The sequence below is a fragment of the Falco cherrug genome, chromosome 15, assembly GCF_023634085.1.
Source record: "Falco cherrug isolate bFalChe1 chromosome 15, bFalChe1.pri, whole genome shotgun sequence".
In the NCBI taxonomy this organism is placed as follows: Eukaryota; Metazoa; Chordata; class Aves; order Falconiformes; family Falconidae; genus Falco; species Falco cherrug.
The window spans coordinates 21,568,057-21,585,869 of record NC_073711.1 but is presented as its reverse complement, the minus strand read 5'-3'; the positions used below and the strand labels follow the sequence as shown (position 1 = coordinate 21,585,869).

The 17,813-nt window shown below is 40.6% G+C and overlaps 1 protein-coding gene across 8 annotated transcripts in view; it reads right to left on the bottom strand.

The window, feature by feature from the left end:
* Positions 1-8,171: 8,171 nt before the first annotated feature.
* Positions 8,172-17,813, bottom strand: part of HDX (highly divergent homeobox) — a 49,230-nt gene continuing 39,588 nt past the window's right edge. For 6 of the 8 annotated variants that reach the window (XM_055727443.1, XM_055727442.1, XM_055727439.1 and 3 more), the window contains 4 exons: positions 15,101-15,180; positions 12,184-12,267; positions 9,439-9,561; positions 8,172-8,819 (listed from right to left, as the gene is read on the bottom strand). In XM_055727443.1, the coding sequence (XP_055583418.1) occupies positions 8,694-8,819; positions 9,439-9,561; positions 12,184-12,267; positions 15,101-15,180 (413 nt within the window). In that variant the 3' untranslated portion in view covers positions 8,172-8,693. The other 2 variants (XM_055727446.1, XM_055727445.1) reach the window with 2 other exon arrangements.

Sequence of the window (17,813 nt, the reverse complement as noted above, 5' to 3'; positions counted from 1 at the left end):
CTGCTGGGGGCTGGGTTTTCCCCCCACCAGCATCCAAGTTCACCGTCCCCTGTAAATGTGTAACTAAAGCTTTAGCATCAGCCAGGTTTACTTCCTCTGCCTGCTTCTCTCTGGTTTTTTAAGCTCCTCCGCTGCAGCCACCATTGCAGAAGCTGGATGTGGTCTTAGCTCCAAGTTTTGGATGAATTTGGTTGACTTCAGAGCCGTCAGGCTTACATGCAAGAGTCAGGTGAGCACACGTGTGCCCATACCATACCGTGCGCAGGATGTGGCCACACTGCCACCTGGCAGCGTTCGGGAACAAAAGCCGTCCCGACTAACACCCTGCTTAGGCTTAAACCTTGCTTATGCATCCCGGTCTCACGCGGTCCCGGCAGGCACCCGGCCTGGGTGTGCCACCGGCCTGGATGTGCCGCCGGCCTGGATGTGCCGCCGGCCTGGATGTGCCGCCGGCCTGGATGTGCCGCCGGCCTGGATGTGCCGCCGGCCTGGATGTGCCGCCGGCCTGGATGTGCCGCCGGCCTGGTGCCGAGCCTGGAAGGGCAGCCAGGTGCCTGAGCGCTTTCACTGGCGATCCCTTGCAGCTATTTTTCTCTGCTCCTTGTCTTGGAAGAATTTTAAATTCTTTCCCCTCGTCATGGTACCACGCTGTCAGCTCTTTGGGATGGCTGTGGTATTTTTCATCACCTGCATTTGCTCAAAAAGCAGAACAGTCACTGGCACTACCAACTTCTGCCACATTTCCATCAGCACGTCAAGCCAACCACCGGGATTGCCAGCTGGTCAGAGGCCACAGAAATTAGTTTGGGAGATTTTCAAGGTAGTAAGTGCTACAAAACAGTATCATGATTAACAGCAATGTAGAGGACTCGCATTTATCTTTAAAATAACTTTACTCCCATCCTCCACCCACTGAAGCATTACTGGTTCACCTGAATTACTCTGAGCTGTTGTTGGTGTTGCACGTGAATTGTTTTCATTAGATCTAAGGTCATGTTATGGAAAGGGAAAACATTTCAGAAGTGCTTCTGGGACAGAGGGTTGCAAATTCTGGAAAGCCTCTCCATAAACTAACAAGCTACTTTTAAACCTTCCTAACTCCTCCCAGTATCAGTCAATCTCTCACAACACCTATTTCCCCCCAAAGAGCCGCACTGACGGGCACCTCCGCACTGTCTTGCCCCCCCCCGCCTCCCCGGCCCAGCTCTATTCCAAATGAACAAAACCTCGTTACCCAGAATGGCTGGAGCAAATGCAGGGTCTCACTCACAGGTTGCCAAAACCTACACCAGAGGTTACGTTGTTTTCCCCATTTTGTTTTGATGAACACAGAAACCTGCGAACTGCACCTGGTAAAAATGATTTTCTCTTTGCGATGCCCAAGCGCCGATGGCAGCTGGGTCGGCAGGGCAGCCCCGACCGCATCCACCGTGCACACTGCTGCCATCAGCATTAGCTGCAACCTCTTAAATTCTACCTAAAGAACTGGAAAATGGTTTTGTTTCAGAAGCAGGGGAAAACAGAAGATTCAGGGGAGCAGAACACAACGCGCCTGCGCCAAGCCCTGACATTAACTTAATTCTTGATACTTTGAATAGGACTGGATTTTTACAAGGCAATAATACAGAAACTGAGAACTTCATATAGGAAAAGGAGTTAGTTAACCTTTATTTCATTTCTCCATAGTCCCAAACTTGACAGACGTAGAAAAATATCCTTGAGTCTAGTAGACAAATTTACCAATGCTAAATAGCCCTTTACTCTGACCATCTGGGCCACTCTAGATACATTTGTACAAGCATTACTTCAATTATTTATTTTTTTTTTCAGTGAAAGATTTTGCTAAACTATAAACAATAAACTACAGAGGAAAAACTTGACCTACCAAAGCATGCATATGAAGGTATCTTCCAAAACTTAAAAAAAATAATTAAAAAAAAATACCAAGAAAGCAAAACAACCTTGAGACACATTTGGAGGAGAGAACAATAATTAACTAAAGACAAATCCAAGGAAATTCTGTAACTATCTGTGGATAACTTAAAATATCTATGGCACAACTTTTCACAAAAAAAATTAAGGCAAAGACAAACATTTTATATAAAAATAGCTGAACAGGCTTCTAAAGGAGGAAATAAGCATTTCTCATGATGACTCTGTTAATACAAGATTATAAATACCCTTATATATACAGAAAAAAAATCAATACAAATGTATGGAGTATTTCACTAGGCATCCATCTTTCAAATAAGCCAAGATCATACGTCCTGGACCATACTGGAGGTACTTCAGTTTAAGATTTGTAGTAGTTTCTTTGCTACACATATTGATACAAATAATAAAAATCCAATATAAATATTTTCACAGAGAAACTCAGTAATACACTCAGGTTACAAAGCTTAATGAATTGGCCCAGAAAGAAATGATATCAAGTTTTAAGATCGTCAATTCTCTTATGTTTTGTAGGCTGAGGAAAACATCTAAGTTATACAGTAATATTTAAACTTTCAGAGGTTTTTTGCTTTTTGTTTTGGTGTTTCTTTTGGTCTGTTGTTTGGGTTTTTTTTATTATTTTTAAAATCAAACTGATAGCTTTAGTGAAACTAAAGCAGAAATTAGCATGGCAGAAGATTCATTATCTCTTCATAAATACAGCAGTTTGCCAAGATCATTTAGAAATACCATTATTACGGGCATTTTAATAAACTTCCAAGCCTAAAAGTTACCAGTTTTGCAAGGAGTTAAACTATAAACCATATTTGTATGGATGTATTTCACTAAATTTCAAAACTATGTAATCAATATATAGTAAGACATAACAATGAGAGCAAATAAAATATATTTTAGAAGAATTGCATTAATATTTTAAGTGAAAATACCTTTGTAGATGCTAATATGATGATCAAGTTCAGTATACCTGTGCACATCATAACTGCATATGTGTATACATATACACTCAGTAATTCTAGAAATAATCATAGAAATGATATAATTTCTGTTGGGGAATATAATTTTTCACCAACACAATTCAGTGGATTTGCCAATGACTTTTTGAGCTGTATTTCACGAAATTTGAAGTAGAAGCTCTTGCCTTCTGAGGCATCGAAATTTATTAGTTTATTGTCATTTTCTTGCCTAAAACCCCGCGATCTTCCTTTCTGCTACTCTACCAAAACGCCTCCTCATGTCTTCCTCGCTACCCATCCCCAGGCGGGAGAGGCTATTACGTTCAGCCTTCCCCCATGTACTTCAGAGCAACAGATGTGATGGTGGAAATTATAGGGACTCTTTTTTAAGATGAAACTTGATTACAAAACATGGTCTACATTTACATTTAAACCTTAGCTTGCTACTGATTCATTTTAATTTGACACTTGCTTACAAGCAATTCAAAATTGTTTCTACAAGGTCTTTATACATGGTTACGCAAAATAAAACAGCTGAAACAAAAATATGAGGGCATATTGGTGAACCGTTACTTCTCAGAGAATGTAAAATCCTATTGCTTTTCATTACATTGCTGAGACTCGACTGTTCTGATAAATTAATCGATGATATTTTGAGAAAGGTTACAACTATCACTTAGTACCAGAGTAAAGGATACTATCCATTCCTTACAGTAACTGTACCAAAACCAGCACAGCTAGCCCATTTACATCATCCTTCAGCTTTAATAGAAATATTTACTACCATTAACGTATGCTAATATTTTCTCCCTAATATCACATCTTTATTATTTCCTTGTCCATAGACTGTGTTTAAGACAAATACATAAGAACAGTACTAAATTAAAAAACCAAAGTGAATCTCACATTCAACTAAAAAACAAGCACAAAATTGAAGGATGTATGTTAGAAATAATTTATTGCCTATAAAATCTTAAAAAAAAAATGCTTAGGTTCACATTTTCTGTGTGGTTTTAAAGGTGGTGTCACGTTTCAGAGGTAGTGTGTGTAAAATGCAATACAGAATTTGAAAAGAATTATTGACTTAGTTCACTAATACAGTAAAATGTTCACCAGAACCAAAGCACTGACCTGAACCCCTTTTCCTTACAGGAACATTCTCAAGTGTCTCTCTTACTGCAGAGGATTGCTCATTTGTTTAAAAACAAGAACAACCACCACGCAAGCCCAAGTTTCTGCCCCATTTGTGTCTATCATCTTCTGACCAAAGTGTCAGCTGCTGCCTTTCAGAGACAAATAAATACTCTTTAGTCAGAATAAAACCCTATTCTGCCATGGAAAAAAACAATTTTGTAGTACCGCTTCTATTTTTCTGCTTATGACTTTTAATAAGATTTCACATTTGGGCAGTGTGCTAAAATAGTAGCTGGGTAGAAAAATCAAACACCATAAACCAGCTTCTGGTTTTACTAATAACCAGCTGGAGTTTTCTCACTAACCATCCCCTAACTTTGATCAGGTGTCTCTCAAGTGAGCAACTTACTCAACCTTATGATGATATGGGGCAGAAAAAGCAGAATCCCGAAATGCAGAGGAAGGTTAGACCGCTGCCAGTCCTAACACGTAAAGCAGCCTCGGAGTTCACTGCCTGACCTGAAGGATCTGGGCAGCGCGACCGGAGGTAGTACATCAAGCTTTTGGTTGTAACATCACAAGTTGCAAATACTTCATGTTTCAGATATTCTGTGCTATTCCATTTATGCATATTATTGTCTTTCCTTACGCTATCAGTATCCTGAGACCAACAGTCGGCTACGACTGGAGTACCTAGGGAAAAGTTAGTGCTGTGCATTAGGTTTCTTTTTAATGTTACTAACAGGGTAGTGCAATAGAGATCCCAAAATTGGATAGCTGATTGGTTTTAAGCAGTGTATTTCAATTTCCACAACAAGGATGTTCACGATACTGTTGATTTTTCCTATCATTTCAACTGTATAACCACAGCAGTAGGTATAGCTATCTCCATTTGGTGAATGGACTTAATAAGCTGCTTCCCAATGTAAGATGATGAAGATATAACCAGTACGTTCCTTTTTTCACTCAGAGGACTGCAAAGCCCACAATCTGCTTGTCATTTCAGACTTTTTATTGCCTTAGCAAAAAAGAAATACTTGGAAAGATTAAAGTGCAGTGCTGCTTCAAGAACCAACCACTCAGGAAAATTGGCTTGTATGGTACATCTGTTCGTGTACTTTTAAATCTGCCAAAAATTCACCTATTAGAGTATTTACTATTACTCGCTCTTGTTAGACCTATAGACTTGACAGAAGTGTCATCTGCAGGGAAATGAAAGGAGGCAGAGCTTCAGGAAACAGCTTTCTTAACTGTAAGCAAGCTCACCAGCATCAAAGCCTCTCACTGCTCCCCGCGGGGAGCGAGCATCCTGCCTGCGGGTCACGGCGCCTGTCCTGCACTGCCCTTCTCCACTTTGGTTTCTTCAGAAAGACATACCTCATCATCCATGTTCCGACAGGCGCGTTATGAATAAACTACGCCAGGGAAGTCATCTTTCACTGGCAAAGCAACCGAAAGCCTTCGCAAAACGATGATAAAAACATCAATACGTGGCACTTGCACCGTAGCGGTTAATCGAATCCCAGAGGCAAAGCACAGAAACAGCATGCGGGGCTTGGCTCTGTCATTGCCAAACAGCGCGGTACTGGCTTCAGCTGGCAGGGGAAGCCTATGCAAATGATGGACTAGCACTTAACGGGGCGCTCGTTACCATCCTATGAACCGAGGAAATAACCATAAACCAAACCCTCACGTGCCGCGGGCCCGGAGAGCCACCCGCATCGTTTTCCATCATCTGAAGAACCTTCAGAATTTCACCTGGAAATGAAGTCCCGGTGGCTGTATCGGAACGCGCTGCCCATCAGTGAGGTGCTTCCCAATACAGCTGCCAAGATGAAGCTGGAAAGCACGTTGCACTGCCTGTCAGGGGCACAAGGCAACCAAACCTGCCCTCAATGACAAAACGCTGCGGTGCGTGCTCGGCTGAAGGGTGACACCTGGGTTGTATTTTCCGCACTCTCAGGGACAGTTGTGTTACGTTACAGGGCCTCCTAAGCTGCTCTTCAGCCACTGTGCTGCAGAACTATTGTTGCTGCAATGATTTAAAATACCAGTAACGGTAATGTCTCATTAACATTTTTGTTTTACATAGGAAATATACAGCAATATTGGAAAAAAAAAAAAAAAAGAAAAAAAAAGCAGAGCAGCTGTACAGTATAACCCTCTATGGCATTCTGCTATACAGAAATATAATTTATACTCTTTCTTCCTGAATATCCTGCAATATTGTCAAGTGTTTCAGGGTACGGAAACATGACTCCTTCGCTATGTTTCGTCTTGTCACCCTGCTAGAGAAAAGAACCAAAGAACAACATGCCCACAGGGATGGTGTGGGTGTTGACTGCAGCTAGAGTTTCAGCTGCACATCCTAAAGAGGATTCCAGCTTCCTTGAGAAAAGGGACTTACATAATTGCTTGAATCCAGGAGTTCATTCAAAATTAATTCCTTTGATTTGTCTGGCATATGAAATAGAAGACATAGCAAAATATGAATCATGAAAAGTTTTTTCATCATGAAAATCGATGAAAGTTTTTCTTGTATAAAGGTGGATTACTTAACTGACCATGAAATCAAGTAGCCTGCCTGTTGTCATGGGAATTTGGAGTGGAAAAAGGAGGAAAATAGGGTCCAAATAGTGGCAAATCACAGTACTATTTTTTTTTTATTTCAGCAAAGCTCACAGAAAACAAGAGGTTTCATTGTCAGTAGCACAGACTTCCTATCTAGAGAACAGTTAACAGAAAGCATTGTTAACCCAGTATAGAAAACCTTTATGAACGATTTTTTCAGAGTGAGCAGAATTACAGTTGAGCTCTATCTTACATTTGAAGGGTAGTACTGTGATCTTTGCTCACAAACTTTAATTAATTTTAGATTGGTGGTCATTGCAACAGCCTCTCCTTTGACTAAGGCTGTTAAGGATGTGTCTGCCAGCGAGGATGTGACCTTTCAGCTCAGGCAGCGGAAGGATGAGTAACCTACCACTTACGTCCTGGTTACACGGAGCACCTTGCCTCTCTCCTGGGATTCCACGCTGAGTTTTAATGCCTAAACTCAGATACAGGCCCAACAGCTTGCTTTTGTGGGGTTACTCTGTAGAATAGGCGGAAAGAGGTCTTTTGGGAGCTAACTAAATTGTATAGTAGTCAGAACTGTGACACTGCTTTGTTTTTTAAAACAGCTTTTAAAACTGCCACTCTCCTTTATGCAGTCGGCGTTTAACAGTATTGCTAAAAGCTGCCTGTGCCCAAGGACAACACAGAGACAGAAAGAAACCTGAAAGAGCAGAGCTCACTACTGACACTTAAAAAATAATATCTGTAGAAGTGGATCAGGGAGGAACAGAGCAGACTGAGAGAAACCTAGAATCAGGAGTTAATCCCAGTATTGGAGGAAAAAAAAAAAAAAAGGGGTGTTACTTCCCCAACACAGGAGTTTGAGCTACACCTTGGATCTGCCACTGGAATTAAGGGGCTTACTTACTGTGCTGTATGAGTAAGGATTCACCAGAGTAAATTGTTATTTGGCATAAAATTGAGAGATCAGGCTTTTTACCAGACTGTGAAAGTATCTGTTTCAAAAATGCTTGCTGAGGAATATTCAGATTAGAAGTTATAGAGCATCAATAATATGGGCATGCACCTACATGCCCTACTAAATTTATCTGAATGTATCTGCACATCCATTTAATCAGATGAGTACAGGGATTCAATGTCTGTGACAGCTGGAAAAGAAGAAATTCATTTCAGCCACTGCCTGCAATCAAGCTCGCAGTTTAGAAATGGCACCTAGCAGTTGCTTTTATCAGCGTCTTGATAAAAGGGAGCAAAGTTTGTGGAAAAATACCTAACAGAACTTTAGCATTCAGACTTTGACAAATAAAAACTGTAACTACATTCATAAACCCCTAAAACAGCACTGTAAACATCTAATCCCATTGCTACTGTGAGAGTATCAGAAAGTCGTGTTCTGCAGCTATCAGGTTTCCCATATCCATCTAATTTGTTACACCACTTATGACTGCTTGTTTACATTAATAATTTATTGACGATAATTCAAATTTTTCAGTTAGCCTTTCAGAGATTTTTCAGCTATTTTGGTCAGAAAATGGAAGATGCAACAATTGGAAGTCACATAATGAAAAACACTTTAGTTTAATTTTTCAGATTTTCAAAAGGGTTCAAGCACAACTCGTAACAAGCCCGTTATTCTATTTGGATCTCCAATTTTTAGTCCACCTACCTGAGTAAAAATGGGGAAAAAAAATAATCAACAGGACTGGTGAGCAAGCGACTCTGAAGAATGAGCTGTTTGTGTAACAGGACATTTGTTTTCCGCTCTTGGATCCCTGCTCAAAAAGGCTTTGCTACAGAGCAAGAGTTATTCTGGAAAGTCAGAAGTTATCCTAATCAAGGCCAAACTGCTAAAAGTGAAACCTTTCCTCACACAGGTCTTTCATTTACCAAAAACAACATTCAAAATTTCTTGACAGTGCAAACTGTAGCCATGACCTACTACAGTCATCCTTCAGGAAAGTCTACTTCACCTTGGGCTTTCTTTTTTGGACTGAAGAACACAGGATAGCAAATGCCGTTCTCTTGAAACCTACACGTTACGTGGGGTTTCTTTTTTTGTCAGTTAAAAAAAAAAAATCACAAACTGTCTGAGGCATTTTTCTCAGATAAAGACGACAAGCTGAATGAGGTATCATCAGGCTCTGGGGATGCATGATTGAAATCCATTTCTTCTAATTCAGGAGGTAAGTCTGAGAGCAGTGCCTGCAAGTAAAAAACATTACAATATGGTATTAGGTATATGTTTTATGTCAGCATTCATGTATCTTTTAAACATATAGTGAAAAAAACTTTGTTGAGCTTTGCAGTCAACGTTGGTATTGGATGCGTTAATAAAAATCAAAGAGGTGAGTATTGATAGATATTGAAAGGAAAAACATTGTCCGAGCTGACATTATCTGAAAGACAAAAGGAAAACAATAAAAGCAACGAAACCTCTTCCTAAATAAAGCACAAAATGTTACCTACACAAGCCATGACCCAACCAAGCATTAAAAGAACTGCTATGTATTAGATGGGTGCAGCGCAGCTGAAGCAGCCTGACTTTTTTCCCTGGATCTCACAACAGACAAATCCCAGTCCCTTGGCATACACTGGTGGTCCCCTTGTAAAAGTAACACTTCTTTTGTCTATGTCACTGCTTGCGTAGATTGCAAGATCTTCCTTTCATTTAAAGTTCAGCTTTACTTTGTCTGTAAGATGTTCAGCACAACGCTGCCTTAATCATAATTTGAGCCTCTGGGCATTATGGAATAAAACCAAGGGAGTGAGAGAACAAAAATGACAAATGCCTTTTGTTATTAAAACCCACATCAAGACTTACCTGCTGCTGCTCTTTATCATCTGATTTAATAGCAAGTATCAAACTCCGAGTAAACGTCTGTAGTTCAAAATACTTCTGTTTGTGGTTCTCCAACTCAGTCTCAATGAATCTGACTTCTTCATTCTGTGGGGGGAAATTACATAAAGGTCTGGAAATTATAAACAGCACTGCATCTTTTTAATGACACCGAAACATACTTGTGTTAAATCTCAACATTTTTAGTGAAGATGAGTAAAGATGTGTTTCTGATGATTCCTGCCAAAACCCAAATTAAGTACAGCCAAAAGATCTATAGTTTCAGAATTACAGGACAATGCACACAGACTTTGGGCACAATCATAAGCCCCTGATGGACACCCAGCAGTGTCACGCTAACCCTGCGAATGCGTATGCCATTTTATTTCTCATTATCCTCCACCCGGCACGTGACAGCTAACCATGTTACAGGCAGACAAGGCATTTCAGAATTACTGACATCATTTAAGCATTAATGACTTGGGCCAAAAGTTTACATGAACCTTTTAAAGAAGCACTTTTTTATTTTATAAGGATGACCTCTAAAGCCATTTTAAAATAAAGAAAAACAAAGCCCAGGCTTCTTCCCAGAAGAAGTGATCTTGAAAGGGCAGGGTGACTGTGAGAAGAGACAGAAACTAAATTCCTTTGTGTCAAGTCTCCTGCTGTAATAAAACCTAGGGAAAATAACTTGAAAATTCCTCAAAGCTACCACAAATTAAAATATAACATCCTCTAGTGCAGCTGAGTTTGACACATTTCATGAAGTATTACCTCACCAGCCTCCAAGATCTCTCGGGTTACAGAATAAATAGGACTGTATTTACAAAGTGGAGAAATATCAATAATGTGCATGCTGTGGCTAAAAAGGCATTTTCCCAACCTTTGCATAAATACATATTACTGTACTTTTTATATCACTTAATATAAAAATAACAAACAATAAAAAAATCCAGCTAAGTACTTCAGCTTATTCCAAGTAACTCTTCTCCTTCAAACTTATTAACTGATTGGTGTGCAAGATCAAAATGCTAAACCCGTTGATCAGTGCAGAGCTAAAATTAATTTTCTGTGGTTATTTACCTTTGCAAAGATCATGTAACCTAAATAAACAGTTTGCTTTTCAAGACCAAAGTCATTGTGCATTTTTGCAAAAGGTGTCTGCACAATATAACCAAGTGTGCACCTTCGGTAAGATAATAATGAAAAACATACACACAGAGAAACTGTTAGTAACACACAATACATATAGAAAGTAAGCGTTTAGGTTCGCAGGTAATTAAGTGCAGCCTTCACCGAGGGATAGCAGAGGCAAGGAAAAACCTGCCCTCGCTTATGCAACCATATGATTAATTAGGTTGGCAGTTTTGCCTACAATATGTTCCTTGATGGCTGGTTTTGGTGGCAGCAAATAATTACATGAGCAAAATTAAACAGTGAATTTATAAGCTGACATACTGTTTTAATGATGAAGATATATGTATATTTTTAAGACATCGAACTATGCTCTGATCTTCATGATTACATTTGCTGGACTGGCCGTAACTCAACTTTAGCTGATACGAAAGGATGAGACCATGTGATGAACTGGAAACCTTTAAAAATGGTGGTTGTTTTGGGGTTTTTTCCCCCCACAAAATTCACATTTCTTCAGCCAAAACATTGTTCACCATACTGTTTCAGGTTGTAACAGCCCTGAGAACGAGAGAAAAATATCTGGGCTGCGATTTTTAAGCTTTCCTATATTAGCTGAATTAATTTCTTTCAGATGGAAACTCAGAAGCTGCCTATTTAGCAATGGATTTTGCCCAGCCAAAGAAGGGATTCAAATTTACACAGAACACACAGAGGCACAAAGACTAATCACTAATGTCAAGCAACAAACCAACAAACAAGGTTCCGTAGGGCATGCTGTCACAACAAGCCTTTCGCTGTGGTGACAGGTGACATTAAGAAAAGGTCATTCCCTCTCCGTATTCATTCTCTACTGCCCTTACCAGGAAAACACTGCTTGAAGGAGTAATTTTTATTCTGAAAAGATGATCTATTTATTATTTTGGTAATTGATTATCATTACTAGGAGATACCTGTTTTCTAAGCAGAAAAAAATCAGCTACATACATAAACCCATGGTGGACACACAACACAGAACTGTGGCAACCCTTAGGAGAGCAGCGACGCACGCGCAACCTTTACCATTTGGCAGAGGACAGCAGCTGTCAGGTATCCAACTGTTTTTCCTCCCTCGCACAACTACTGCTTCCAGACATGTTCTGCACCACATTGACAGGATGACTTCTCCTCAGATCCCCCCATTTTATTAGAGGATTCCAGCGGTTCTGTCCCATTCTGGAGCTGGCAGCATCACACTGCATGCACACGCCTGCTGCAGCACTCCCAGAGAACGATGCTCCCACCAAAAACCCCGTGCTGGTTTAGAGGCTAAATGAGTTGCTTTGTCTGGGACACGTGGTGGGAGCTGCGGATGGCTACAGCTAAAGTCATGGAACAGCTCTGTAGAAATGGGATTTTTCCTGCTTCCCTCTGGGTTGAAATACGGGTAATCTGGCTGCAACTGGGACGAGATGTGACTGAGGGGATGACGAGCAGTACCACGGCAAAAGCAGAGCAGCTGCAGGCTCCCACATGCCTCTGCTGAACTCCTTGGATACACCCATCTGAACTTTCTGTGGACTATCCTGCTTAACATTATATAGCCTAATTACTCACCTTATAATCCAACAGAGAACTCATTTGGTCCACTTCAGAATTACTTATCATATCACTTTCTTCATCATCTATAATTTCTATTTTCTGAAAAAGAAAAAGTTCATTCCAAATATTCGAATGCATAGATTGGACAAGCAAACAACAATCCGTATCTCAAACTGGTGTGAAAGGATGGAGGTAATAGGACCTTTTGCTTGCTCATGACAAATTCAGAGCTGTGTAGCCCCCATTAGATGGCAATCATGCACCTCAGCCACAAGATCCGGGAAGAATCCAAACTGAAATGGGTGCTCAGAGCTGCTGCCATGGTGACTCCGGCTGTTTACAGAGGAGGAGCTGTATGTCACCAGGCTTTTGGCGTTAAGTCGCATATTCTACCTCACTGCAGCCTGCGCAAGCCCGCATTTTATTCTGCAAGGCTTTCGTTGAAGACCTCCTGCTGAGTGAGGAAGGTTATGAAAGTTTATTCCTGTGGAGCAAACCAGACGTTATGGCAAGTGACAGGCAAGCCCTAAGTGACCTACTTCTTGCCTACAAAAAGCGAAGAGTCTCCTTTGGCCTCCTTTGGCCACAGTGCATGTCAAACGCCCTGAACAGGAGAGGACGTTGATACAAAGGACAGTGCCCGATGCATACACATGGACGTTTCCACTTCATGCACAAAAATTCCTGGGAGTTTTTCAGGAATCTTCAGAAGCCCAATCTAAAGTACAATGTGAAAGGCCAAGCTTAACGCTGTTTAGAACTCAGAAGTACATTCCAATTGTATCTCAAGTTTTAAAAGATGCACTTTTACATTATCTATCACTTGCATGTTGTTTTTTCTTCCCAACAGAAAAACTTCTTGTGTAAGAAAATCACGGTAAAAGGTTATTTTTCAATAGGAGAAAACAGAAAATGTACGCATTTTTAGTGCGCCTATGAGATTTTAATTTTTATTCCTATCTAAACTAGATCTGACACAGAATGAATTTGAATTAGACAGTGATAAGGATGGCATTTTTGAACCAGAACTCAGAAGGATGACTGCGCAGGTGAAACTTTAAATTTCACTGTATTTTTGAGAAGGAAGCAGTGGTAGTGTGAGAAGAGCGGCTTGGGTTTTTTTTACTATTTTTCATTGTTTTGACAGTGGTAAACATTTATGAGACTGTATATAATAAGTTAAAGCACTTTTACGATGTTTTTTTAGTGTACTGTTTCATGCAGTGCAGGCAGGGTATAGTACACTTCAATGGTCAGTCCCTGCGGGGCTGCCTTAGAGGGAGCTCCTTCTCTGCAGGGTGTGCGTCCCGTCTGCCTGCAGACCAGGCGGCGGGGATTTCCTTCTAATTACCAAGGAGAAACCCTCCAAGAGAGGTGACCAGTCGCTCACTAGTGCTATCCCCCAAGCTCACGGGGCCGTTCTGAAGGTAGGGGGGGCAAACAGCGTCTGACAGCCCAGCTGAAGCAACACCTTTCAAAGGCTTAATGTCGCACAGATCTGCTGCTACATTGTACCCTCAGCAACACTGTGGTTCAAATATTTCTGGTTTTAGGTTCAGCTTGAGGAAAGAGTCTCTAAATAAATGCCAAACATTCACACTATCTTCCTTATATGATAGTAGGGGAAAGAGCACATTAGAATTTTAAATAGGAAAACTGTATCTCTTATGCAAGTCCAGTATATGCTAGTCCAATTTTAACTGCACATTTTACCAATTTTGCTACAGTGTTTTCAGAATAGAGTATGAAAAAAGTCCTCCTCTTCTCCCCCTGTCTCTTATCATATCAAATACTATAACGCGGGGGTGCAGGTAGACTGGAGAACTGACTCTTCAGACACCGTCTTTGCAAACCTTTTACTTTGTCATTTCACATTCTGCATCTCCACGGTAAACCCATGAGCCTGAAACAGAGCGACTGTATCTAAGGTCACAGCAGGCCATTACAGTAAACAGAAAGGAGAAAGGCAGCTGCTTCTATTCAGGCAACCACAGACAACACAGCCGTGGGATTTCAGTTTACACAAAAGATCATCATATATTAACAGAAGAAAGAAAATGTTCTCTCCTCTCCCTATACATCTTTAGAGGGAAGGAAATGTCCAGTTCGCTCTCCCACTTCAGGTTCTGTGTGACAAACGTAACACAACCGGTCTTGCCACGTTCTGAGCTCCTGTCGCTTGATCTCTGACTGCAATAAGAGCGCAACTGGGAACTAGAACCACCATCTGTTCATTCTGCAGATAACTTTTAAGATAAAAATTACCCTACCACTTGGGGTCTTCTCTCCTCTTCCTCCTCTCCTTTCTTCTAATGTGAGAGAAGGCAGGCTAAACAAAGGGGACATATTGCATTATTTCCCATGACTCCTCCCTGTCTTTCCTTCCTTTTCTCACTGCAGTCAATTAAACCCAGCAAACAACTGTGTGTGACTCAACGTGAATGCAAGCGAGAACACAAGAAACATCTAAATAACGCCCTGTCGCGGGTATGGGAATGAGGAGTGCACACCCACCCCAGCCTGATCGCACGAGTTCAAGGTTGGCTATGGAGAGGAAGCGCTAGAGATACCTGACCTTATTAAAGCTACAGAAAAGCATTTTCAGTTATTATTCTGGGGTTTTTATTCTTACTGGTTTACTACACTAGGTACTTGTACAGCACTACCCAGGCATTGGGCTTTGCACTCCAGAAAAAGAGCACTGGATTGTTGTAATGCAGAAAAAGGCATATAATTCAGTTTCTACTTAATGCCCATAGCTCTGTGTTTTGGTACTTTGAGTACAGTTTCTTTTAGTGCTCAACCAATTAGGAAGGACCCTTAGCACACTCAACTGAAGTTTTCACCTAGTGCAAAACACTAGTGTTGGACAGCAGCCTCAGTGTTAGCAATTAAGGAGGTCACGTTGGTGGAAAAGGAAAGGCATACATACCACATTATCAGTAGATACTGGATTCTGGTCATCATCTTTCTGACCGATTTCTTCATTTTGAAGAGCTTCATTTGTCTCTTCTGCAGAAATAAATCAATTTTTCGGATTTCATTCAAATTTTATGCTAAAGGAACATTAATAAGTCTTTACCGCTAAATATGTCACATCTGCTAGATACATAAGCAAAATCGTATCATCGATGTCTACTCATAAAAAATACTGTGTGTCTTATTAAAAAAGAAATCATAACACAAGTATTTCAGGCCAACTGCTACCTGAAACAACAGGAAAACCATCAGTTACCCTCTTGCCATGTACCCAAACTTTCCTATTTTTAGGTTCAGATTGGAATATTCAAAAGTGATGAATAGTTTCACATCAGAGGGGCGCAGAACTTTTTTTTTTTTATTATTAAAATACCTTACTACATGAAAAATCCCACATGCTTTGAAATTATAGGGTACATATCAGAATCCCATCTCTTCCTTCTTGACACTGACTAGTTTTGAACCAAAAACTGATCAAGCAGATCATTTCATCCTTGTGTGGCAAATGTGTACTCCTAATGAACCTAAGCTGCTCTCTTATCTGTAAGCCAAGTACACACCTGAAAACAGAGCAAATCTTATCCTTAAATTTCAGCCACGAGCACTAGATGATTCTATTAGCTCTAACTATAGCCAACATGAAAAAACAAGAAAGGTAAGTCTATTCATCCCTATGATTAAGCCTGTTTCTTATATTTACTTTAATTTTCCACATTAATATACTGCTAAGAAGAAAATGGCTGATAGGAACAGCCAATCAGGAAATAAAACACAGGCAAGGCATCTAGGATAAAAAACTTAAATGATGTCATTAACAGTTAGGCTAATTGGAAATACACTCCTTCCAAGTGCTAGTAAAATTACACAGTTCTGCAAAGGGCAGAGCTTGCACTAGAAGGGTCAAAGAGTCCCACTATCACATGTACAGCGGCAAAGAGGCACGGTGAGTGAGGGGCAGCAAGTGTTCCCGTGGGATACTGAAAAGAGGGCAGATAACGATGCCCGGGCTGTATCACTTCCACGCAAACACAGGGGTAATGGGACTTAAGTGGAGATCACCAACACTTGCAAAGATAGGATAATATTTAGGCCAGACCATACAGAGACAGTTTTAAATAACTTTTCTACCAGTTAAATACTCTTAAACTGAGCAAATCTAATTTGAAGTTGTTTCAAATAAATTTAATCTGCCACTGGTCACAACTTCAGAGGACGATTTCTGCTAGCAGCAAGAGCAAATGGGTTCAAACGGGAGAACGGTAAAGCAGGGAGCAATACACGACCCCATCGTTAACGCTCGGAGGAATGAAGGTCACTGAAAATGCACCTCAGGGGCTCTGCAACAGTCTAAAGCACCAGCCACGCAGTAACCTGGAGAGCCACCACTTGGATTCAACAGTCGAACAAAGCAGCTCCCTACAGCACTTTCAACTCTTTAAATATTCATCCTCAGCTAACATAGACTGGCACAGCTCTAACGACCTCCACAGAGCTGTGTTCATTTACACAAAGTATGGATTCAACTAACATACATTTAAAAAAGATAAGGCATTATGAGAACTTTAATGCTTAATCTTCCATCAGAGTACAGCTTTTTTTTTTTTTTTTTTTTTTTTAATTTACACACTACAAGTGCCATCACCACTTTCACTCTAATTAGCTGACTAAAAATATCTCTTTTTCCTGTCTTTGCGAGTCGTCTTCTGTTGTTGCGGTTTTGGTTTTTTTACAAATTAGGACCAAAAGTTATAGTTCTCAAACATTAAAACAATCACCTATCTGTGACTGAATAGTACATATGATTACTGGTGGAAATATTTTCCAGAAAGTTCAAAATAAGCTGAGCTGCAGCAGTGAAACCTACTCCTCTGAACTGCAGAAATGAATAGAAGTAATTCTTGTGGTAGAATAAAGGAATGAAAGTGGGATTCCTGGACGCTTTGGAAAACCTGTAGTTTTCTTGCACTTCCTTAAGCTTTGACTCTGATAATCCCCTCAGTCTTACAGCCCTATCTTGTTTTATGAAAGCCTCGTTCAATAAACGTGGTGTTATTTCTCACTGAAGCTACAGAGAATTCAGACTCTTCCCCTGTCACCACTGTCTTTCAAGCAGATCTAACTAAATCGGTTCCTTCCACACCACACTCTCAGAGTCCGCCTCTCACTTGGCTTTCAATCATTGACCCATTTCTTTATCATCTTATTCTCCTTACAGTAGGATATGACAAAGCTATCACAAATTCACTCCCAGCAGTTCTCCATTTTTCTATTCTTTCCTTTAAATTGTTCAGACAAAATGACAAGATCAAGCCCAGCATATTAAGGTGCAAGAGCACGCACTAGATCGGACTTTCTTTTCGTTTAGAGAGCAAAGGCTTTATTGATCTCGTCTAATCAGAAGCACTGGGAGCAATTAGCTGAGCTTGTGAAGCCAGTGAATATGCCAAGCTAGTCCATCCACCCGAGGCCCAGAGTGCTCCAGTGGCAGAGGGAACGGGAGAGATCGCTCCAGTGTGGTCATGCAGCTCTGGGAGGTGGAGCAGAAGGGAATTAAGTTGGAGACACTTATCACTCAAGATCATGCAATTTACTGAGGACACCCAGGCACCCCACATGTGTGGTTCTAAGGCTTTCCAAGCAGTCCCCTGCGACTGACTTTGATCTTT